Source organism: Engystomops pustulosus, chromosome 5 (assembly GCF_040894005.1).
Source record: "Engystomops pustulosus chromosome 5, aEngPut4.maternal, whole genome shotgun sequence".
Taxonomy (NCBI): Eukaryota; Metazoa; Chordata; class Amphibia; order Anura; family Leptodactylidae; genus Engystomops; species Engystomops pustulosus.
Window position 1 is genome coordinate 57866830 of NC_092415.1, and position 26339 is coordinate 57893168.

Consider the following 26339-nt stretch of genomic DNA (forward strand, 5'->3'; position numbering starts at 1 on the left):
ACTCTTTGGCGCAGGTAGACACTTGTCAGTAGGGGGCACACAGATTTATACCAGCTAAGGCAATTCATCATATCCATGTGCAATTCATACCTCATTCGCTCTGCGCCAGTTTGTCATTTATTACATTTTGGAAATCATTACATGGTGAAAGGTAAAAACTTAAAAAGTTTGCAAGAATTTAGAAAGACATTCCATCACCGATAAGTAAAAGTTCCAAAAAAAATCACATATAGTTCATACAAAAACATAAAGGGCAAGATAGAAGGCATCAATCCAGCTGAACGGTTTCGGACAGAACGCTATACTTACTTGTAGTCTATGTAGCCTATAAGCTATGAATAAGGACAGTGTTCTCTCAAAACGTGTCAGTTGGAAGTATTGTCCCCCTCACTATCCCTCCTATTAGTGATAACGGGTTCCCATTAATGGTGCATCTGCAGCACAGCGATTTACTGGGACTTACTGGGATGTGCTGGATAAATTCCCACAGGGTACGCTGAGAGGAGGCCATGGGTGGATGCCATACAGCGAAATCCGGCACCCATAGCCTCTTATGGCCTACAGCAGCGGTGGCGAACCTATGGCACTGGTGCCGGAGGTGGCACTCGGAGCCCTTTCAGTGGGCACTCAGGCCATCACCAGAGATAACTCCAGGTATCTTCCTGCAGTCCCAGACAGCCCAGGACTTGCTGTGCACAGAGCTATTGTAAAGTGACAGCGCTACCCGGGACTACTGGAGGAGTGGGAAGGTGTTGTGATTGAGCAGGGAGTATAAATCACAAGTAAAATTTCTGTGTTGGCACTTTTCAATAAATAAGTGGGTCTTGGTTGTAGTTTGGGCACTCGGTCTCTAAAAGGTTCGCCATCACTGGCCTACAGGATAAAAAAAAGTGCAGTTTGTTGCTCTATTTTATCCAACATTTCTTGCTGGATGCAACATATACTGCGCTGATATACTGGCCGACAGAGTTATCCCTTCATGTCCAAAATACTACCCAAGTATTGCTCACAACATCACCCTTTCCATATGTTTAGCTCAGTAATATGCCATTCCCCCACTATCTAAATGCATTAGCGTATATTAGCCTTGTATAATAAACACTCTGGAGGAACCAATCATACCAAAAACATAAGACAAAATCATTTTATTAAGACTCAAGACTTTTATTTTTGATTCATTACTACAAGCCTTTAAAATTAGTCCACACAATTATTGAAGCATACCGAATATAAGAAAGCGTGACACGGTATAATATAATGACAGCCTATTGTCCCTGCTTTTACACATTACATCACATTCCACTATTATTGCAGGTAACTAATCTAGATATAAAGAATATCCTTCTAGTTCAGGTTACTTGGAGGACAATGAATTCATGTCTGGTCATAGGTAAAAGACTCCATCAATTATCTCCTTTCAATAAAAGAGTTTTTGTGAACCACCCTAAATAAACAACACTCTATTCATCCCTTTAATTCAACACCAAATTTCAAGCATTTATAAGCAATTAAGCTAAACTTTTTTTTTTTTTTTTTTAAACACACAAGGCACTTTTCACTGCTTGTGTTTCAGTCTCGCTTTGTGTTCACACCATGGGTTAAAAACATGATCAGGAGTTTTGCTCTGGAGGGTGCACACTGATCTGGTTCAGCTCTTCCAACCTGCATTAGGCTGGGACAGTAACCTCTGCGCTGATGCTGTGGGATCACAGCTGGCTAGTTGTTTTATTCAACTTTATTTTTTGCTTTTATTTAAACTCCAATGTAATATTGGGGTTAGTCATCAAAAATTGGTGGAGGGCCGTCTTCATCTTTTTGGTACATCGAAATCTTCTTTCTATGATTCTGGACATGATCTTCATTTGTTTTTTCCAAAGCTTCAATCTGAAGACAAAAAGGAAGATCTTTTACTTTTCACATTTACTTTTTTTAAAAGGGTAAGTTCCCACTGCAGGGTGTGTTTGGCACAATATACTGTATGTGATGTTAAAATGTTTCATTAGTTCACTATTAACTGGGTGGTGAACCAAGTTGTGTTCTGGCCTCCATTGAGCCAGTATATATCAGTATATCTTTTTTTGCTGAACTGAATGGCGTTGTTGATATGTTCAGACTTTAAGATGGAGTTTTGATGCCAGAAGCAGTTGCGGATCAAAATGAGCGAGAACAAATAATTGAGAGGTGCTACTCTCCTTTTTTTATTCCACTTCTGGTTTGGACATCAAAAACTGCACCTGAAAAACTGACCCTCACAGTAACTTCACAAGCATCAGCCCTAAGGCATTTGGACAAAGGCATAATCCATATTATAGCTCCAAAGTCAATCCAGACTATTGACCAGCAGTAATAATTCAAACTGTCTCTTCCAGAATTCTCATACAATTTCCATTTGAAATGCATATCGCCACATTTGAAATGCATCTCAGACCATTTGCGGACAGTTTTCCGACTTCTCTGGCTACCTTGGGCACCAGAAGATTTCGTTGGTGAGAAAAATTCAGCCGTGCACCATAGTAAACAAGACCGACTAAAAGATGGTCTAATGTACAACTCCAGTCTTACACTGCTCCAGAAAAATAATTCAGAAAAAAAACCCCACAGTTAGATGATTTACCTCTGCCATAAAGTCCGCTTGATTGTCAGATGCAATATCTAGTCCGGACACTAGATTAAAAAGTGCGCGTTCATTAGGCGTCTCCGATACACCACATTTCTGGAAGAACTATACAGGAAAAGACAAGAAAAAATAATGACTAATGTGACACAGTCCATTCTGTGCTCACCATTGTAAGCAGCAACAATTCTCCATTAGTTTTTTTTTTTGGAAAAGAAATACATATCAGATGACTACAAGAAAGAAGTCCATTGCCAATTTAGTGACTGCATCTTAGTAGCGCTCCTGCATAGCGACTTCCATATTTGCAACTCAGGCAAGGTTAGTATACCAAGGCCCAGATGTGTCTGGTCTGTATTAGGCTACATTCACACGCCCGTATGATTTCTCCAGTCCCATATTTACAGGCCATATGAGCCCATATACACATACATTTTTCATCCGATTGCAGCACGTATGTAACCCGTATTTTATACGTCCCCATAGACTTCTAGGGCATACAGAACTGAAATACGTGAGAAAATAGGACATACTGTATATTTTTATACAGCTAGTATACGGTACTGTACGTTATGGTCTCAAAAACGGCAATATAAACGGGATACATATCCATCGAAATGAATGTGGCCGTATATAACCCGTACAGAAACCAGTATGGTACGGGAACGTCCGTTTTCATACGTCCGTGTGAATGTAGCCTTAGGTTGTGAATATAGCATCAGTGCTAACCCTGTTTATATAATATATATATAATTTTTTTATATTATATTATCCAGGGCAATCCATTTTCTTTTTGGAGAAATGGTTAGTCTAGTGCAGTGATGGCAAACCTTTTGGAGACAGAGTGCCCAAGCTACAACCTAAACCCACTTATAGGTTGCAAAAATGCCAACATGACAATTTAGTAAGTAAAGGCTTAAGGTTTTAAAGCGCATTAGTGTCCTGAATTCACCAACACAATAGAAAGATGATGAAGATTGGATAGTAGCTTCTCTCCAGGTCCCCCTGAAGAGGAAGAATAAGAGGACCCAGAGCAGGAGCTTCAATGATAATCTATCTCTATCCACACCTTCTCGCTCCTTCGGTAGCCAAGGATGTCGCTTTAAAATAGCGCTGAGGATGGCACGTCCTGGGCTGTATTGGACCACAGGAGAAAGCCTTTAGTTCTATCTTGCAAAACTATGTGGGGTGAAGGCCTGGGTGCCCACAGAAATGTCTGAGTGCCACCTCTGGCAAACGTGCCTTAGGTTTGCCACCACTGCTCTAGTGTATGTACATGAGCAATAACACTGTTCTTGGCCATTATGTGACTTGTGATAATCATTTTGAGAGACCTCACTGTGCTTCTATCCATCTTGCCGTCTGGTCAATGTGACCACTGCTCCATTCAAGAAATCAAATAAAATTAAAGGACTACAGACCTTATGTTCAGACCATAGGTGCCAGCCTCAGAGTAGGGCTTTGCCCCTATCAGGTATTTTTGACATACTGTATATATATTTATGTGTCATAAAATAGAAGCCATTTCTCAGCTGGGGTTATAAGTAACCTCTACCCTAGATCTAGATTTCAGAGATGAATAAAAATAAAATAAATCTTTATTTATATAGTGCACACAGATTACGCAGCGTTGCACAAAGCATGTCAAATTGGTCCCTGTCCCCATGGGGCTCACAATCTAAACAACCTAACAGATGGGGCATATATCACCTGGACATGTGGATATGCCTTAAATGGTTCAAATAAGAATAACCATAAAATTACAGCAATGTAGTATCCAAAGATCTTTGATCTCAGCCCTCCCTTACCTGGGAAACATTCCTACAGTCTCGGTATAAAAACTTCAATCCATGAGGGTGCATGGGCTCCACGGACTGACTCACATCAATTAGCCAGACCTGTAAATAGAAAGTAGTGAACATTTGAGTCACTTTCTTTTATGCTTTGGTTTATTGGTAAATCAAGATTGATAACCTGGTCTATGCTAGAAATATCAGTCTGTAAACACAAGTAATTTATGCAAAATATTTAATCATACCACCAATTAAACATCTACTTATATTACATTAGTTTCATTGCAACACATTTTACTGAAGCAAAGTATAATTACCTTCCCGTCATGCCACAGCATGTTATATTCACTCAGATCTGCGTGTATAAGATTGCACTTCTCGTAGAGTTGCTTCATCAACTTTAAAAGAAACAATCATTATTACAACTTAGAGATTATTTTTCATAGACAAACCTAATCTACATTTGATGAAAGGCTCAAAAACCACCAGGTAGAAAGAGTGGAAATGAAAACTTGAGAACTTGTACGGGTGGGTGCTTACTCTATGGCTTAACCTGAAACCTATTCATGTATGTAGAGGTAAAAGCACCTTCTGTGTCACTCCTTCATCCTCATAGATTGTAAGCTCTTGGGAGCAGGTCCCTCATTCTTATAGTTTCAACTGGCCATGTTATTGCTCTGTTATGTCTTATTTTATATGTACATATAAATACATGACATATACCCCTGAGGAAGCCACACCGGAAGCACATTCACTTGCATTACATTGTATAGTATAGGGCAGATTTGACTACAAAATCATGGACATTATCCAGCAAGCAATGTGAAATGTATCAAGTATAGCAAAAGGTTGTATATGAAGGTAAATTGGCTACTTACATTAAGAACCTGGTAGTAGGCTGCTCTGAAGTCTTCCAAGCTCAGCTTAGCCTCTTTCAGTGTGGGTGCAGGTATCTGATCCTTTCCGATAAAGGACATAACCAGGATGTGTTTCTTTAGAAGGACAACTTCTGGACAAGGAATACCAGCATTTGCCATTCTGTAGAAAGATTAAGAAATATATATCATGAACAACATGTACCAGCAGATAGCATAGCAATAGATGCACTGGCTACCCGCACATGAACATGTAAATTTTATGAACTGCAAACAACAGTTCTGTAGTTTAATCTATGTAAGAAGCTCGTTCAAGTGCAATGGCAATAGATAAAGTTTCCATGGCCCAGTTTGTGAACCCATTTAAATACATGGGACTGTGAAAACACCACATGATAGACAGTGCCAAACACTATCTGTGTGTGTAGCCTGACAGCTACTGTACAAAACAACTGAGGTGTATTTGCCCTTTTCTACCAGCTGTCAAACTGTTGCCATCAATGTATTTGTCCATGACTATATCAGGACTTGTGTAGAGATAGAGAAAAAACGGGGTCAAAGAGTTAGACGCGCTACATCCGAGGTGTATTATTGATTATTTTTATTGGAAATGTGACTACGCGTTTCAACGCCGTAATGGCGTCTTCATCAGGTCAAACACTGCAGTGAGTCCTGCGGTGTCTTAAGGCAGATGCTGTGCTGCCTAAAGGTCCAATCCGCTGCGTTCAGTGTGGCGGGGAAGAGGGCTGCGTGCTGTCACCGGCGCGGGATGGATGGATGAGTCCATCCCGCGCCGGTGACAGCACGCAGCCCTCTTCCCCGCCACACTGAACGCAGCGGATTGGACCTTTAGGCAGCACAGCATCTGCCTTAAGACACCGCAGGACTCACTGCAGTGTTTGACCTGATGAAGACGCCATTACGGCGTTGAAACGCGTAGTCACATTTCCAATAAAAATAATCAATAATACACCTCGGATGTAGCGCGTCTAACTCTTTGACCCCGTTTTTTCTCTATCTCTACACAACACATCTGGATCCACATCCAGCCCCGGGGTTTGACGCTGCAACTCCACTCCATTATCTCTCTCCCCCATTTTGTGCATACTTTTGGCGCCTGGCTCTAGACAAATCCCTCACAATTTTTTCCTCTCTTCCTATATCAGGACTTACCTCTTTAAGTTATGCTTTTCCTTTTCTGCCCACATGCGGATGACTTTACGTGGATTAAGCTTGCTGAAGCGATCCTTGAATCTGTAGTCGTCTTTGATATATTTATCCCTATTCTTAAACTCATTTAGGGTGGTCTTGAATACCTTGATGGCACACTCAGCAGGCACTTCTTGATCTTCCATACTAAAAGGGAAATAGAATTGCGTCTTATATTTCATTAATTCCCAACCCTTTGTCTGAGGGGACATTCTCATACAGTAACACTTCAAGGAACCACCAAATACTGCAATAACTCTCCATCAGAGTCAACCAAAAAACTGTAAAGTAATCTTGGAGACAAAAAATGACTACGCGTGTAAGCGCTTATCACTTAATACAGAGAAGAAGGGTGCAGGGCACATGTGCACCCCAGGTTTCATCACATCATATGCCTATCTACATTTCAAGCATAAAGGTCATCATCATCATTCATTCCTTCAGTTTAGGATATAACATACCGTCCTCCATCTGCATGGAAAACCACGGACTCCTTCCCAGTGGCCACACAACCATTGACTGTTTCCAGAATCCCAGCATTCACCATCTTATACAGCAGCAGTCTTGTCTTTGGGTCCACTACTTTCTCCTGCGGCACAAACAACATAAAAGGTAATGTATTAGAGCAGCAATAAAACAGTAGAGCACAGAGAAGTCGGGTAGAAGTCAGGCCTACTTACAGCGGTGGAGACCTCCTTCTTATCATGCACTCTGGCACTTTTGCGCTGCTCAGAAATGGAGTGTTGCTTCAATACATTAAAAACGTGGTTGGACAGTTTTAGGTCCATTCCAATCCCATCCCCAACCTGAAACTCTGGTGTGAACTAGAAGAGAAAATTTAAGTCAACCATAGAGGCCAATATGAGGACTGCAACAAACAAGACATCGGACGGCTGTTTTTATTATTATTTTTTTTTTATGTTCTGCTACAATGCATCATTAAACGGATCCTCCAGCTAATCCATGACCTAATGATGCTGGAATCAGCTGATCACTGGGGGCCCAAGTGTAATATCCCCCCCCATCAATCAGATACTTTATTAAAATAAAATGGCCATGAACAGAGCAAAATAAGGAAATACTTACATTTTCCATGCGGGCAGTGTTCTTCCTGCCACAAACCACTTCATCATGTTTTGTTGTGATGTCCTTGCCTCTTCCAGTAAATCCTCTCTTTGGTGTTGTGGAGGGCTTATCTACAGACAAAATTAATTGTCAGGTAAGAGAGATGTCTAAATTCAAAAGATTGTTCCAAATGATGGTGTGGCAGGTTAAGCAAGTGTACCCCGCCCAGTGGCGGATTAAGGGCGCGGTCACACGGTGCAATTTGGTTGAGTTTTCCTTGTGTTTCAAGACGCATTAGAACAGCTGAGGAGAGGCGATTTGCCCAATTATATTGCTATAAACATTTGCATTTACAAAACGCATTCATTAACATTGCGTTTTGCAAATGTTAACAGTAATGTTATTGACAAATCACCTCTCCTCAGCTGTTGTAATGAATTTCAAAACGCAAGTAAAACCCAACCAAAACACACCATGTGACTGCGCCCTAAGTGTCCCATGGGCTGTTGACACAACTAGGGCCCCCACCAGCATCCAAACCTACATGTGCCCAGATGTGAGAGCTTAAGGACTTACTATATATCTTGTACTGTTCATAAAAATAAATTTAATGATGGAGTTCAAACCTGCTGTTATATCCCATTTATTAGGAAAACCAATTACCATGTATACTCGAGTATAAGCCTAGTTTTTCAGCACAAAAAAATGTGCTGAAAACCCAAACTCGGCTTATACTCGAGTAAAAAAATATAGTAAAAATTATAATCCGGCTTCCCCTGCTGCTGGCTATATACTGGGGCAGGGGGCTGGCAGGCTATATACTGGGGGGCAGGTGCTGGCTATATACTATGGGGCAGGGTCCGGCAGGCTAATACTGGGGAGGCTGTGACCAATGCATTTCCCATCCTCGGCTTATTCTCAAGTCAATAGGTTTTCCCAGTTTTGGAGGTAAAATTAGCTGCCTCGGCTTATGCTTGGGTCGGCTTATACTCGAGTATATACGGTACATTCCCTAACTGCATGAAACCCTCCACCCCAACTACTGTCCAGACCAGATCTCCCAGACAGTGTAGAAGATGTGGATGCTGGCCCGGACTCTGTGCGCTCTGCATCATTACTCTCCCTCATGCTGTAAATACTCACATTTAAGCTGAGGCTCCTAATTTTACCACAAAAAAAAAAAAAACTCGGAAAAATTATTAACCGAGTATAAGCCCTAGGGTAGAAGAGTCCCTCTTTACAAGTCCATCTATACTTGCCTTTGACTTCTTCTCCCCGGCCTTGCGGCTCCTGTCCATTCCGCTTCGGGCCTGGCGCATCATTATGGTGCGGCGCATATACTGTGACGTCACACTGGCGTGACACCGCTGCTTCATAATGATGCGCCCGGGCGGGAAGAGGAGAAGATGGAGCTCTGGGGTCAGGGAGAAGAAGCCGGAAGGAGAGTAAAGATTTTTTTTTTCTTAGACTGATGATGGATCTTCATGCCCCCACCATATGCACAGTCTATGGGGGGGGGGGGGGGGGGTATGATGCGCTCTTATCTCCAGACAATGAAAGGCTCAATGCTCAACCAGTCACTCCATCATTTAGTGAGAACGGCGCCCACGTTCTTGTGAACTGTGGGGGTCCATTATACTGATCAGATTGTTATCCCCAATCCTGTGGATAGGGGATAACAATGAAACTTTAGACAACCACTTCAAATTATACAGAATATTTTTTCCCCCATCACATTCCTTTTTTCATATGTCACGCAATGTTTTGTTAATTATTGTATTGACAATTTCTTTAACTGAAAAATAAAACACTCTGCCCCCCACAAAGATTAGTAGTCAGGTTCAACTCCAGAGAGGCAGCAAATCCAAAACAGCAGTGTTAAGTCCTTAAACAGACATAGACGATTACATAACTAATGTGTTAATATTTTAAGGCAGGATAAATACAGGCTGGTCTGTGGGTCCGGGATCTCTCATACATCTTATAAGAGCACTTCTATCCTGCTGATGAGGGTAGGATTCCCACATTGTCATGATATCAGTGTGGTTTGTCCTCCCTGATAACTTCCTCCTCTCAACAACTGTCCAACGACTACGCCAAGCATCCACGTTTCTTTCCAGTGGGAGAGAGGAGAGGTGGATGCAAGACATCTCTCGAGGAAGCTCGTTTGCCACATGAACAAAAAGTGTTGAAACCCAACACACCTGCTCATTCTTTATCCCCACTTTGGCTGTTGGTTGTTACAATTCACAGGGGCCAAGTACAGGTCCCTATAATGCATTGCCTCCTACCAGCTTTGTAAGGGTCATGGCGGGTGTCCTGCCAATCCACTTCATCTTCAGAACTCTCACTTTCTTCCAGAGGATGAACCTTTCGATAGTTTTCAAAAGATATTGAAACTAAAAGAAAAAAAGAGCCGCTGTAATGCCTGTCAATAACCCATCTCTTCATACACATGTGGCTAGGTCTCTGTACCTTTACTGTCACCATTAAACTTCTTCTCCTCTCTTCTCAGCTGAGCATCATACTCCTTGTCAAACTGCATCTGTAGCATCTGCGCCAGTACTTCATCGCTAGACGTATCAATATTCTCAGCTGTTAGGAAAGGTCCATCATCTGAACTAGGGTGGGAAAAAGATCGAGAAGACATTAAAGGGGCATCCCTGCATCTTAATGACCTCTATAAAAAATATCCCCTTTAAAAGGACATCTACCATCAGGATGAAGGATTGTAAACCAAGCAGAGTGACATACTGGTATATGCCCTCCTCTGGCAGGATCTGCTCTTCTTTTAACTTTGCATGCCTTGTTTTTAAGAAAAAAAGGCTTTAAATTATGCAAATGAGCCCGAGGGGCTCCAGGCACGATTAAACGTTTTTTCCCACAAAGTAAAGTTAGGCCCTATCCATTTCTGAGACCTCCGCATAATGCAAAAACGAGGGGTTCGTCAGACTAATGGAGCAGACAGCAGCGCATGGCCATTCTGCTCCATTAATCTCTATGAAGCTGATGGAAATTGCCGAGCGTCACGCTCCAAGATCTCCGGCAGCTCCATAGAGATTAAATGGAGCAGAGGGGTCATGCAGGGCCATCTGCTCCATTAGTCCGAGGAGTGCGACGGGTCAGTCAGCACAGAGACCCCCGCTGATCAGCAGGTAAGGCCTTATCTCGTGGAAAGGGCCTAACTTTCCTTTGTGGCAAAAACCCCTTTAACATCTATGGCTCATTTGCATAATTTTAATAGGCTTTTATTTTCTAAAAACAAGGGCATAATAAGGTAAAAGAAGAGCAGATCCTACCAGATGGGGCACAGAGCAGCATGTCAGTGTGATTGGTTTACAATCCTTCATCCTGGTGGTAGATCTCCTTTAAAGTCTATCAATGTTATTAACAAAGATACAGTTAGCCTGCGGACAGCTTTTCTATGTTTATTTCTTTCATCCATTACAGGATAATAATAGGTAGATCTGACACAAGAGTGAATGTGTAACTTACACTACTTCAGGTGGGAACGCACAGGACTCTTCTTCAAGCTCAAGTTCTCTGGCGAGCTCCTCACTCATGACATCTGCCAGTGAGCACTGGTTTGCAGGTTTTGTAGGCAACCCCCATGGGCTCTGTAAGGGAGGAACATGTAGATTATACCTAAATGGAGAAGGGTCGACTCCATTAGATTTTTGGCTAAGTCACTGAGTAATGAAAGGAACTGGTTCCCATGTTACAGAAATCATCTTTTTACGTGACAAATTGCTACTAGCGGCTGGGGAGGGGCGGCCCAGATCTTTCTCTCTCCAAATACTTCCGCCTTCACATCATTATAGATTTGTAAAAAGGTTGTCCTGTCCTGATCAGAGGGTAATTTCTTTACATTGCAGATTTCAAGCAGCAATAACATAAAACGAGCTCCCATACTAATACAGTGAATCAATGTGTGTGAAAATGTATCAGTCTCCCCTGATATTGGGGCAGGCATAACAGCGGAGCTAGCGATAGCCCAGATAACCCTTTAGTGTATCCACAGGCTGTAGGACCTGTGCTAAGCAGTCCTGAAACAACATGAAAAGCTGCAGGAGGAGCAAGAAAAATCTTTGCTCTTTGAGCCAGTCATAAGGCGATTAGCTCAGACGGAGGTTTTTATAGTTGGTCTATAAAGGCCCTACAGCAGTGATGGCGAACCTTTTGGAAACAGAGTGCTCAAGCTACAACCAAAACCCACTTGTGGTCCTGACACCCAAGGATGTCACTTTAAAATAGCGCCAAGCATGACGACTCCTGGGCTGTATTGGACCACATGAGAAAGCCTCGAGTATTATCTAACTCTGTGTTGGGGTAAAGACCTGGGTGCCCACAGAAAGGGTTCTGAGTGCCACCTCTGGCACCCGTGCCAAAAGTCCACCACCCCTGCCCTAGAGTAATAAAAGGGAAGTTATACATTTCTATATCCCATGTAACCCTACATCTGTTATTAATAGCTTTCTCTGCATTATCCATTAAAGGGAACCTGTCATCAGGAGCCCTTTTTCTGGCTCATAGAGAATAGTGTACACATTGCCAAATCAATTTTTTTATAGTGAAACTTCTAGCAAGTTAGATCAAAGTTTACCTTTACCAGAGCTCTGTCCCTAGTCCCATAGGAGTGGCCAGTTTTAGATATTATTGGGCTGTAAATGTTGTCATCTTGGATGACAATAGTTATTCTTTATGCCATATTTCTATTGGCTAGTCCTGGAAGATCCCTTTAAGATGTAATAAAAACTATGACGTCAGTAACCTCCTCTAATAAAAGGTGACTCAATTAATTACTAACATCATTGCAGAAAAACCAGTTGTAAACCAAGTGAAATCTCAACAATAGATTATTGAAAAGTCTCCAGTGACAACTTCACTGTAGACAAACCAGCGATGAGTCACAGGACAACAATGACATAAAGGGAGTTTTCCAGGACAGGAGAAACCTTCTAAATAATGGCTGTGTAGTGACATCACGATCAGGGAAACTCACCACACTATATAGCCCTGGTTCAGAAGGTAAGTGTTCAGTGATGGGATGACTTACTAAGTCAGGAGGAAACCTGGGTGTGAGGTCCAGCAGTCCCACAACCACCACGTATCTCCTATCTGCCGGGCAAGTGAAAAGTATCATTGCTCACTACTTAGGGGTCCAAACCCCCTTGAATTAATGGGCCAGCTCCTTTTAAGGCCAATAGGACAGGTACAGACTTACATAATGTAAAAATGACCATTGCTCCAATCAGATAGGTTGTACCTCTAGAGGTGAGGTACAGGGGTTGTTCCCCTAGTGACCAGGCACTTATCCTAAACATACAACAGACCTAAGTATCCAACATAGTCAGTAAACCAGTTGTGAGCAGAGATGTCACTAGGGTGTAAGCTGTCATAATAGAGGGTGGGGACCTGTATATGATTTACACTAGGTCATGACAAACTGCAATACCCAGCATGACCACTAGTCTCAGAGCTTAGTGTCACAACTCTTAAACCCAAGGCCAATGGAAGTCAAGGGGTGGCCATAGATGCCGATCAGGAGCGCTGGGCGATGTTAGATCCGGGATTCTGGGTGCAGCACAGAAAATCCCACAAGCACACGGAGCCAGTTTGTCAGAACAAACAAAATTATAAAATGCATTTTTTTTTTAATCGAACTTTATTGAAGTTTGCTGATATAGTTAATAATCATGAACTCACTTTGTCAGTCTAATGCTGCACTACAGGACACTTTCAGTAAGAGGTTTCGCCACCCAAAACTAGTGGACAGTACTGTAGGTCATTCTTGCCCATCTAATCAGATCATGGGCCGTAGACGATACTTTATCTTGGTGTAATAGTGTGGATGTATTTATTTCTATGTTGTTTTTATGTTTTTTTTTTATATTTCGAACTGTGGTGACATAATTTCCCCTTAGGGATCAATCTAAACAGCTCCAGTATAACAGTCAGGTGATGCAAGGATCCCCTTTACATTGTGACATAAGAGCAGGGGGGCCCCGGTAGGTCGCCCTCGCTGCCTGTATATGGGCATGGACATTGCGGGGGAGGGGCACTTACCGGCCGGCTCTCGGGTGTTATGATCCCCACTTGCTCCATCTTCTCATAAAGGCTTGGGCTTGTGCTGGTTAGGAGACGGCTGATGGCTGATACTACAGTCGGTGTGGAGGACGGTGCTGGCCCGGTGTACGTGTCCTGAGCGGAAGGTCGGGATGTGCCTGGACTTGTCAGTGATCAGTAGCGGCCGCTGTAGTCGGTAGAGCGCGGGGTGACGTTAGATGCCGATCAGAAGCGCGGGGTGACCTTAGATCCGGGACTCTCCGCTGTATCCGTCACTGTCACTGGACTCAATCTCGTCTCTGCTGCCGGTGTCTTACCAAGTAGCGCAATGCCTGCTGGGAACGGTAAATTTAGCCCCGCCTCTCAACTACTCCACGTGACTGTCAAATCCGTGTGACGTGACGTTCTCTCATCGTCGAAGAATGTCAACTGCAGCCGCTAGAGGGAAAATGTCCTCACTGTGAACTCACTCCTAGTGTCTCCTAAGATAGTTCGTCACACACCACAACCTCCATAGAAATCATTCATTAGTCCGGTTCATCTATAAGTAGTAGTATGTTTAGAGATAGCGAGGAGCCTCGTATGCCGAGGACACGTTGTGCAGGCGCTTGTTTATACAGCGATGTCATAGTTTGAGGATCTATAAGGCGTCAATAAAATGGCGGCTGCGCAGACAATATATGCCTATACATATGGGCTCTCTAGTGTACGAGTCTTGGAGAGATGCCGTGCATGGGGGACGGCTTAGATTCAGCAGCAAGAGATAATCGGTCACAGGTTGTTACTATGGACACTGGTGACGTTGTCTTGTCACGATAAGACAGCACTTGCCCTGGTGAGGTCACCAGTTTCTGGCAGCCTGTTGCTATAACGTGGTGTATCTCCATGTAGACATGTCTGAACATGTCCTGTCAATGGGCAAAATTTAATTTTGCTTTTCAGGTTTTGCGTAAAGTATAAAAAGATTAGTGGGGGGAACCAGGGCAAGTACAATATGGGTGACCCTATTAAAAAAGCAGATTCTTTGTGTTTTTTGGGGGAGCCTCTGCCCGCATAATAACAACAGTACTTGGTGCGGCTAGAACCATGTGCTCGAGTACTATTCCGGAAGCTGACCTTTGTTAAAGGGAACCTACCACCACAAATCTACCTATAAAGGTAGATTGGGTGGTAGGTAGATCAATGGGACGTGAGGATAGCCCTTTTAAGGGCTAATCCTCACGTCCCCACACTTTTTTGATAACTTTTATTAGACATATATTCAAATTTACTTATGCGGCTACTGGGGCGCGGAGTAGCCGCATCTGAGGTTACACGAGGCGGCTACTCCACCACCGGTAGCATCTTTTCCCCTCCTACTCACCCATCTTCGGCGTGTAGCTGCACGCCCTCGTCCGGCGATCCAACCGTCTGCGCATGCGCAGAAGAGCAGGCCCGCGCCTGCGCGGTCACTGCTCCGAAACAGGCGCGGGCCTGCTCTTCTACGCTGCGCGCCGAAGATGGGTGAGTAGGAGGGGAAAAGAGGCTACCGGGGCGTGGAGTAGCCGCCTCGTGTAACCTCAGATGCGGCTACTCCACGCCCCAGTAGCCGCATAAGTAAATTTGAATATATGTCTAATAAAAGTTATCAAAAAAGTGTGGGGACGTGAGGATTAGCCCTTAAAAGGGCTATCCTCATGTCCCATTGATCCACCTACCACACAATCTACCTTTATAAGTAAATTTGTGGTGATAGGTGCCCTTTAAGGAGATCGCACTGGTTTTGGACGCCATCTTGACTTAAGAAATCCCAGAATAAGGGACTGTCCGCCATTTTAAGTATTAGCCAAGGGTCACGCCGGGGGTCAAGCACTGTCCAGTTAATGTCATGATTCAAACTTCATTTTATGTAACCTGTTTGCTCGCCTGCCAGCTAATTCCCTTTGACATTTAATGAGAATCCAGTCTGTCCTTCCTCTTTAGTTCTATATATCTTGGTTCTGGAGCCAGCTTATCTCTTTCTTCTCAGGGAAAATTAGAACAAGGTCTGGGAATACAGTGCACAATTCATTAACCGTTTGGGAGAATGTCTTACCGAATGTGCTGGTGAATTAATTATGGCCAATATCATTGCATTATTCTATTCACGCCTCTTTGATGACCTTTCTGTCCTTTTTTTGATATACAACTGTGGTTGTGAAATAAACAAGAGAGAAGATCTTTACATACACTGACGTGTGTCTTGGGTTTGTTCTCTCCTCCTGGTACCGGGGGCCATGAAATATTTAATTTGAAAGTCACCTGTACAACATGAAGGACTGTTTTGAGTCCTAGATAAAAATCTGTAACACCTTCAATGGCATCTGCGTCTTTAAGACAAAGATGCCATTGACAAAAGGTGCAACAAGGCCGGGGGTCCAGCCCTACACATGTAACGCTCTGACCCAGGAAGTGTGGTGGCATGATGTCATCAGGCCCTTGCGCTTACATCCACAACCGTCCCGTGAGAAGCAAGGGTGGTGGACACAGAAGTCGGCAGAGGTAAGTAAATAATTAGGTGCAGTTAAATTGGAGAAGGGACTGTGACTGTTGGCTAAATTGGAGTGCTGTGACTATTGGCTAAATAGGGGCCCTGTGACTATTGGCTAAATAGGGGCCTTGTGACTATTGGCTAACTAGGGGTCCTGTGTTTGCTGGCTAAATAGGCACCGTGTGACTATTGGCTAAATAGGGGCCCTGTGACTATTGGCTAAATAGGGGCCTTGTGACTATTGGCTAACTAGGGGTCCTGTGATTACTAGCTAAATATGAGTCCTGTGACTATTTGCTACATAAGGAGCCTGTGACTAGTGGATAAATAGGACTATTGAAATAGGAGCCCTACGACTTTTGGCTACATAGGGGCCCTTTAACCATTGGCTACAAAGTGGCCATTTGAATATTGGCTACAGAAGGGCACTGTGGCTATTGGCTACATAGAGGCCCTGTGGCTATTAGCTACAGAAGGAACTAGTGACTATTGTCTACAGAAGGACGCTGTAACTATCGACTGCATAGAGGACCTGAAACTACATGAGATGCTACCACAGTTTAGTTGTTCCCCATCCAGAAACAGATGGTGCTTTTATTACACATCCCTGTTCATGACTATTTACTGGCTCATTTGCTGTAAAAGGGGATGTCACAGAACCCGTTATATGTTCATAAACAGCAAGCCACCATCCCCTTTGTTCATAATGGTGTCATGAACAGGATAGCTAAACACTTAGGTTTAAAGGGAACCTGTCACCAGGGACCTTATTTTCACTAAAGACAGGTTGCAGAAGCTTATTACACCTGCAGTGCTAATATGCCCTTGTGCCTTTTCTAAGCATTTGCATTACAATATAATTGTGTGTTATAACTTACCTTGCACCCTGACAAAATCTTGAGGTAGTCACAGGGGTTGGGCTTTGGTTTGGATGCATTTAAAAAAACAATATGTGCCTTGTCTGTGTTACTCACTTCTCAGACCTTGGCCCCCACCTTTGTGCTCCTGTACAACTCCTCCCTCCTACTTCTTCACAGAGGTCACTGCCTGGTGAGCTGACATCAGTGTGAGAGGAAGGAGCTATACATGAGCACAAAGATGGAGGCAGCCTGCAGTTCAGACAAGTCACATGTTGTTTTTTGAAATGCATCCAAACCAAAGCCCAACCCCTGTCACTACCCCAGGATTTTGTCAGGATGCAAGAGTAAGTTATAACACACAATTATATTGTAATGCAAATGCTTAGAAAAGGCAAAGAGGCATTTTTGCACTGCAGGTGTCATGGGCTTTTACAATGAAAATGAGGTCCCTGGTGACAGGTCCCCTTTAAAACACACAAATGCGCTCTTCTGTTACACTTTTACTGTTTAAGCTCCTATTGCTCAGTAGTGGTCAGTGTAAGATTCCATGGTGTGGGCGCCAACTCTCTAAGCAGACACATTATGATCCCTCTTGTGCCGCAAGCTGACAATGTGGTCAGATTATCAGGGTACAAGGTTTATATACACTTTGATTTAGCTTCTGAACATTCACTAGAATCTGACACATAGAAAGAGAGATGAGCAGGGCCTGATTATAGGCATGTGCCCCGGGGCCCACCACCACTTTGCCCTTAAAGGGGCCCCAACCAAATATGGGCGATTCAGGTGGTCATGTGAAGTTTTATTACTGAACTGTGCATATCAATTAAAAGGAACCTGTCAGCAGAAATACCTAATAAATCACTTAATAAATCAGTTCATTATCAAGTAGAATTTTCCTAACAGAACATTTTTCCTTCATGGCCCAGTGTTGTGACATCACATTTGAGGTGAGATGTAAACTCTATGTATTATTCGTGTATTCTAATACAGGTGGTTCCCTACTTAAGGACACCCGACTTACAGACCACCCCTAGTTAAAGACGGACCCCTCTGCCTACTGTGACCTCTGGTGAAGCTCTCTGAATGCTTTACTATAGACCCAGTTGTAAGGTGTCTGTAATGAAGCTTTGTTGATAATCCTTGGTCCCATTACAGCAAAAAAAGTTTGATTCTCCAATTGTCAGAAATTAAAAAAAATTCTGTCTGGAACTACAATTATAAAATATACAGTTTCGACTTACAAATTCAACTTAAGAACAAACCTTTCTTGTACAAAACCCGGGGACTGCCTGTATAAGTATTTTTATGATCCCTATTATGTCATCACTGTTCATTATCTGTATACTGTGAAATTGCTGTGTTTATTATCCATGTACTATGACATCACTGTATACATTATCCCTGAACTGCTACAAAGCTGTTTGATTGTGTACTGTGGCATCTCTGCTTTTATTATATTCATACTGTACCATCTCCGTTTTTTGTAATCTGCTGTTAAAAGTGTCATGTTGTAGTGTAGGCTACATTCCAAGTTTCTCTATGGGGCCTATTGCTAGTGCAATACCAAATTCATGAGTACTTCACTGCTACACAGCAAAATTGTCAACTTACCAGCTGTTAAAGAGAACCAGGAATGTCATTTTTTGCTGGTGGCAGGTTTCAATAACGTATGCTATGATGTTTTTAAAAATGTGTTTGTCAGCATTCTTAATCATTTCAGTAGTTTATAAATTTCCCATTACATTTCTCCCTGCCTGCAGCATTTGGGGAGTACCTGGTGGGCAAGGGGCTTGTTTACGGCATCTGCTTGTGTCTTAGGCCGGCACCACACAGGGCGCTTTGTCTGCGCTTGCAAACGCAAACGCAGACAAAGTCGCGCCCACCGGGGCGGGCCTCGGCCCGATCGCATCGGCGTTTCTATGGAAACGCCTGCGATCGTGAACGAGCCGCCGGTGTTTCACGTTAAATTAACGCAAAACACCGGCGACTCGTTCCCGATCGCAGACGTTTCCATAGAAGCGCCGATGCGATCGGGCCGAGGCCCGCCCCGGTGGGCGCGACTTTGTCTGCGTTTGCAAGCGCAGACAAAGCGCCCTGTGTGGCGCCGGCCTTAGGCCCCTTTCACACTTGCGTTTTTCACGCGTGCTTTTGACGTGCAGAACTTGCATTGCACTCTGACCCATTGTAATCAATGAGTCTTTTCAGACTTGCATTTTTTTTCACACACACACGCACGTTTTTTTTAACGCGCGTTTAAATCTCGACATGCTCTACTTTTGCAAGTCATGCTCGTGAAAAACGCACCATACAAGTCTATGGAGACGCATCAAAAACGCATTGCACTCTGAGACACTTGCAAGTGCAATGCGTTTTTTAATGCATCAATTGCCATTGAAAAGATAGAGCTCAGTCCTGAGTCCATTTCACGCGAATTTTCTGCGCATGAAAAACACATTGAAATTGCATTGAAAACGCGCATGAAAAACTGAGACACTGAACAAACTCTGACTGAAAACTGATTGCACTCTGATGCAAAATGTGTGTTTTTCACTGACCAAACCCTGATCGCACCCTGATCAAACTGTGACGTGATCTGCAACGCAAGTGTGGAAGGGGCCTTAGTCTCCTCATGCATTGTTCCTCTATTCCACACCAACCACCTCCCTCCCCTGCCTGCTCAATACACATAACGGCAAGGGGGGGGGGGGGAGGACCTGGATGAGTTTGGAAGGTAATGTGAGAGAAAGTTTTATAAACTACTGAAATGATTCAGAATGCTGACAAAAGCATTTTTAATATCAGCATAGCAGAGACCATTGGAACCTGTCACCAGCTACGTATCACATTCCTGGTGACAGGTTCGCTTTAAAGTGAGTAGGTTTTCATCTAGCTCTTCTTCCTGACCACCCAGACCACCCCTGAATCCAGACAAAGCAATTACTCTGGGGGTAACCCACTTTTGTACAGGCCCTGCTTCCTTTGCAGACCAGAAGTTTGCAGTATATTACAGAACTGTCTCTAAGCAATAACAATTGTCCTGGAGAATTTATTTCAGTCTTCAAAGAGAAAAGCATAAGGAATTTTCTTGCATTGTAAAAAAATGAAATGTAGAAAACAAACATTGTATAGTACATTAGTACAATAGTGTTACTGAATAATACAGCTCCACCTGCAAGAAACAAGCCCTTACTGGTAAATCAGTGATAAAATAATTATTCTCTCACATAATGGGGATAAGAAATGGAAACTGGATACAGTAAAAGGTAACATGGGAAGTTGTAGGATAAGAGAATATCCGGGCACGGACTTTCTGTGTATTTCCTGAATCGCCATGTTATTCCTCTAGTAGTGAATACAAGTGACTGACTCCTCCTCAGTGCGAAGCCTGTGACTGGCTTAGCTGGCAGTGGCCGGCAGGGGGAGCTCTCCCGTTCTGCTCTCTCCTCGCACTGTGGTTCTCTGATTGGAGCAGCTCCAGGTAAACGTGGAGGTGTCATGGCCGCCCGCAGCTGAGCCGCTTCCTGTGCCGGTGCAGGATGTGCATGTACTGGGGCGAAGTTCAGGCGCTCGCTGCGCCCAGCGCTGACGTGTAATGCGGTGACAGATGTATTTTCGGGGGCCCGCCGTGGGCCTCACATTCTGCACCTTATATTTGGCGTTTTACTTCACCAATAAGGTAATGACGCGCCTCTGAGGACAGCTGTATGTGTGTATATGGAGTCCCTGCCTCTGTGAGGACAGCTGTATGTGTGTGTATATGGAGTCCCTGCCTCTGTGAGGACAGCTGTATGTGTGTATATGGAGTCACTGCCTCTGTGAGGATAGCTGTATATATGTGTGTATATGGAGTCACTGCCTCTGTGAGGACAGCTGTACATATGTGTGTATGTGGAGTCACTGCCTCTGTGAGGACAGCTGTATATATGTGTGTATATGGAGTCCCTGCCTCTGTGAGGACAGCTGTATATATGTGTGTATATGGAGTCACTGCCTCTGTGAGGACAGCTGTATATATGTGTGTATATGGAGTCACTGCCTCTGTGAGGACAGCTGTATATATGTGTGTATATGGAGTCACTGCCTCTGTGAGGACAGCTGTATATATGTGTGTATATGGAGTCCCTGCCTCTGTGAGGATAGCTGTATATATGTGTGTATATGGAGTCCCTGCCTCTGTGAGGACAGCTGTATATATGTGTGTATATGGAGTCCCTGCCTCTGTGAGGACAGCTGTATATATGTGTGTATGTGGAGTCACTGCCTCTGTGAGGACAGCTGTATATATGTGTGTATATGGAGTCACTGCCTCTGTGAGGACAGCTGTATATATGTGTGTATATGGAGTCACTGCCTCTGTGAGGACAGCTGTATATATGTGTGTATATGGAGTCACTGCCTCTGTGAGGACAGCTGTATATATGTGTGTATATGGAGTCACTGCCTCTGTGAGGACAGCTGTATATATGTGTGTATATGGAGTCACTGCCTCTGTGAGGACAGCTGTATATATGTGTGTATATGGAGTCCCTGCCTCTGTGAGGACAGCTGTATATATGTGTGTATATGGAGTCACTGCCTCTGTGAGGACAGCTGTACATATGTGTGTATATGGAGTCCCTGCCTCTGTGAGGACAGCTGTATATATGTGTGTATATGGAGTCACTGCCTCTGTGAGGACAGCTGTACATATGTGTGTATATGGAGTCACTGCCTCTGTGAGGACAGCTGTATATATGTGTGTATATGGAGTCCCTGCCTCTGTGAGGACAGCTGTATATATGTGTGTATATGGAGTCCCTGCCTCTGTGAGGACAGCTGTATATATGTGTGTATATGGAGTCCCTGCCTCTGTGAGGACAGCTGTATATATGTGTGTATATGGAGTCACTGCCTCTGTGAGGACAGCTGCATATATGTGTGTATATGGAGTCCCTGCCTCTGTGAGGACAGCTGTATATATGTGTGTATATGGAGTCCCTGCCTCTGTGAGGACAGCTGTATATATGTGTGTATATGGAGTCCCTGCCTCTGTGAGGACAGCTGTATATATGTGTGTATATGGAGTCCCTGCCTCTGTGAGGACAGCTGTATATATGTGTGTATATGGAGTCCCTGCCTCTGTGAGGACAGCTGTATATATGTGTGTATATGGAGTCCCTGCCTCTGTGAGGACAGCTGTATATATGTGTGTATATGGAGTCCCTGCCTCTGTGAGGACAGCTGTATATATGTGTGTATATGGAGTCCCTGCCTCTGTGAGGACAGCTGTATATATGTGTGTATATGGAGTCCCTGCCTCTGTGAGGACAGCTGTATATATGTGTGTATATGGAGTCCCTGCCTCTGTGAGGACAGCTGTATATATGTGTGTATATGGAGTCCCTGCCTCTGTGAGGACAGCTGTATATATGTGTGTATATGGAGTCCCTGCCTCTGGGAGGACAGCCAGAGTAGTAATGTACAGGTTTATCGCTTTCTAACATTTACCTTTGTAGCAGTGTTTGTACTGGGGCAGATTCACTAATACTGTCTGATAAATGTGATACATCTTTAGAATTACTGTGATCAGCCTAAACCTCACGATAAACCAGAGATACTTATAGGGATCCTGTCATTAAAAATTGGCCTAATAAACCAGCAGTTTGAAAAGCTTCTATGCGGTTTCTTTTATGGCCCATTGTGGTGGCGCTGCCTCTTCCCCGAGCCGCAGCACTGTCTGTGGTGTGATACTGGTAAAAGTACTGCATGTCCCGCAAAAAAACAATATTGTTATGCCACTTGGAAGACGGCGATGCAGAAACAATAGATTTTTCCGCATATTAGGTTTTATTGTGAGAAATTTGGTAAAATGTAAGAAAACATATCTAAGTATGTTATCCATGTCATCCTACTGACCCATAGTATAAAAAAAGTATTAGGCTATACGGTGAACACAAAAAAAAAAAAAAAATCAAAAATCCATTACATAGTTGATGCTTTTCTACTCCTTCATGCCACAAAAAACTTAAAGGAAACCTACCACTTGAAGTGGCAGGTGTAAGAAGACAATAGCGAGCACCAGCTTAGGGTGAGCTGGTGCTGGAGCTTATTTTTGTTAGTGTTTTAACCCACTGTATCGCGGTTTAAAACACTTTTTAAACTTTATGGCCGAAGCTGCTTCGGCGCACAAAGTGCGCGACCGTGCGTGCGGCTCTCCTTCACTTCTTATGTAGCCGCGCGCATGGTGCGCCGAAGCAGCTTCGGCCATAAAGTTTAAAAAGTGTTTTAAACCGCGATACAGCGCGGTAGCTGCGCGCCGAAGATTATCTGGTAGGCGGAGTAACGTGGCTACTGGGGCGTGGAGTAGCCGCGACTAGTAGCCTCATGTCCGGCTACTTCACGCCCCAGTAGCCGCATAAAAAAAATTAGCATATAGCTACAATAAAGTTTTCTAAAAGACACCCGGGACGTGAGGATTAGCCCAAAAAAGGGCTATCCTCACGTCCCATCCATCCACCTACCACCCCTTCTACCTTTATAGGTAGAATCGGGGTGGTAGGTGCCCTTTAAAGCAGAAGGTTTGTGACATTTATCTTATGTATTGTGTGTGTAATGTCTCGAAAGCTTTGTATCGTATAACTTATTGATGTCTGTAATATTAACTTGGTCTTTGTTTTTCAGTATGTTCTGTCTATTCTGAAATTCACCTTCCCTACCCTTTTTCAAGGGTAAGTATATTTTACATGAAGCATCTATTGGAAATTTCTTTGAGTCTCTTAGGCTACATTCACACATTATTTTTTAGACAAGTTTAACATTTACTTATCCCTGTCTAAATACGCTGAACATGTTCATAGACTTGCATTGGCAGATGGAGCCATCCCTTTTACCTCCATTTCTTTGATTTGTGAAGCGCTACGAAATACTTGATTAAAAATTGTTAATATTGTCGGGCTGGAGAGAGCGGTATACGCTCAGCGTACGCTGTGGGTGTTTTCCCAATGATGTAATTGCAAAGAATATGGACCGTTAGTTACATCATTTGTTTTCCTGCTAAGTGGAGTTTGCACTTTCGTGATGATGCATTGGAGGGATTTACTGTTTTTATTTAGTAGACTTAGGACTCAATGATGAGTTTGAAAAATTAGTTGCAGCTTAGTGGCCGAATTTTGTGTGACTGTGTGTGTGTGAGAGAGGCATGATATCTTATGTGCCCAATCACATGAGTGTTAATTGAAGTGACTACTGTGGAAAGCTACAAAGTGGCACTAGTTTGGAGATATTGATAAACAGACAATTACGTCCAGTAACAATTTCATAATATTGTAACAACTTCAAACAACTTACGGTAAACATTACCCACTAGTGACATCTAGTGTTGAAAAGAAGCCATCATCCACCCACTTGCGATGAAAAAGATACTGGATACTTTGCGTACCACCTCTGAATGGGGTAAAAAGCATCCTGCTTAACCCCTGAATTTTTTTCATATCCCACTAGATATAACAATTAGCCCCACTGTTTATATGTTTACAAACACAACACAAAACACCTAAGCCACAAAGAAAAATCTATATAATTACTCTGCCAGATATGAGTCCCTGTCTGTAGATTTTGTTTTTTTTTTAAAAATCAGGTAACATTTAATAATAAACAGCAATAAATGACAATGGCATGTTTGTACAATTACTGTCTAATAATATTGCATCGATTTGTACAGGAAAAATTACTCCCACAAAACAAGAACAACCCCCCCCATCCGTGCGATCCGGCCCTTCCTCCATCAATTACGCTAAACCCCTCATAGGAGTGCTTTTTTTCTTTTTATTTCAGTACCACCTTTACCCACTTATTCCTAAGCAATGATCTTTAGAGTCCCATCAATCCACCAGGTCTAGCTCTCATCCAGCAATGCATCAATTCCTCAGACGCTATCCCTTGACAGTCTACCCATTTCTTCCACTGCTTCTGAAACTTAGCTACCGCCTTTCTCTTTACATACACTCTCAGTTCCATACGGATAGTGTTATTCAATATACCCTTTACCTCGCCTATATCTGGAGGGGAATCATCCAACCAATGGCTGGCAATGGATTTCCGTGCTTGATTCAGAATTTTTGCCACCGCCAACTGTTCCTTCTGAGGAACATCCAGCTGACCTACGCAACCAAGCACACACACCTTGGGTTCGCTCGGGACCTGCACCTCAAAAACCTCATAGATAAGTCTGCGCACATCCTCCCATAACCTTGACAAGTGAGGGCAGGACCAGAACATGTGCATCGCATCAGTCTCATCCGCTCCACACCTTGGGCAACATGCATCACCACGCACACCCATACGTCTGAGCGCCAATGGTGTCCGATATACTCTGTGTACGAGAAACAGTTGCGATCTCCTCTGGGCCACATTTAGTGACAATACACTGGGGGACGCTACCACATCTTCCCTGTCTGTAGATTTTTTATTTTTTCTTTGCTAGTTCATTACGAATTTTAAAGAGAATAAATAAGAAATTAGTTTTATGGGAAACAATAAACTGCTCCCAAGTACTTGACCAATGGGTCCTAGTGAGGCCATTTCCAGGCCTCTTTTGTGAATTACGGTGACATATGTGCACATACAGATACAGTATTGTAGAAATAACTTGTTCGTGTGAATGCAGCCTAAGGGTGAGCATACAGCCGTTTTAGTACTTCCTAGCTCCAAAAAATGTAAGGAAAAGTGATGAAAAATACAGATGCACCTGAGAATAGTACAAATTAAACTGTTCTCTTAACCCGCAATTAACAAATGCTAATAATGTTCTTGAATGAGGAATACAAGTTACAGGTCTCAGAATGAGTCTCCTTCAAAAGGGGAGTTGCACACAACTGCGGCTTTTTTATAGGTTTCCTTTAATCCTACTAACCTACAGAATAATTTTATCATGATGTAAATGCTGTAGGTTGAACTGTGCAAAAGTTTTGATTACAGAACAAGTGGCAAAATATCAGTTTTTATCCAGTTCCTCTGCAGGAAAGGGCTAATACATTTTTAGGATTCTGCATTTTTTAATCTACAAATGAATCAATTGTAAACTCTTATTGCAAAAAAATAAGACTTCATATCTCCTCTTAAGCATTAATGGGACCTTCTGGATGCACAGGATTTACAGGTGAATCATCTGTGAGCAAATGTGCCGCACAACTTCCAGGCAAGAGCTGCCCAACAGAGTATTGGAGCCTCCTATAGTTGTTCCTTTTTCCCTAATTAACTTTTATCTTTTGTTGCAATTTTGTCACTTACTGTACCTGCACTGGTCATTTATTCTTGCCAACAACCTGGCCCCTCCATATATCTCTGACATGAGTACCTAGTACCTTT

At 43.2% G+C, this 26339-nt stretch overlaps 2 protein-coding genes across 3 annotated transcripts in view; one reads left to right on the forward strand and one right to left on the reverse strand.

Annotated features, from left to right (window-relative positions):
• Positions 1–1471: 1471 nt before the first annotated feature.
• On the reverse strand, positions 1472–14001 carry RIOK3 (RIO kinase 3). The gene is made up of 13 exons (XM_072152073.1): positions 13623–14001; positions 11052–11173; positions 10032–10177; positions 9848–9955; positions 7578–7687; positions 7172–7315; positions 6953–7080; positions 6456–6638; positions 5286–5445; positions 4725–4805; positions 4423–4512; positions 2615–2722; positions 1472–1884 (listed from the first exon to the last, which is right to left on the reverse strand). Exons 1-13 carry the CDS (start codon positions 13659–13661, stop codon positions 1777–1779), a joined length of 1527 nt encoding a protein of 508 aa, XP_072008174.1. The 5' UTR covers positions 13662–14001; the 3' UTR covers positions 1472–1776.
• A 6433-nt stretch (positions 14002–20434) lies between these two features.
• Positions 20435–26339, forward strand: part of TMEM241 (transmembrane protein 241) — a 58910-nt gene continuing 53005 nt past the window's right edge. Inside the window, exons 1-2 of one of the 2 annotated variants that reach the window (XM_072152075.1) lie at positions 20435–20670; positions 23655–23701. In XM_072152075.1, the coding sequence (XP_072008176.1) occupies positions 20599–20670; positions 23655–23701 (119 nt within the window). In that variant the 5' untranslated portion in view covers positions 20435–20598. The remainder of the gene's footprint in view (positions 20671–23654; positions 23702–26339) is intronic. The other variant, XM_072152074.1, reaches the window with a different exon arrangement.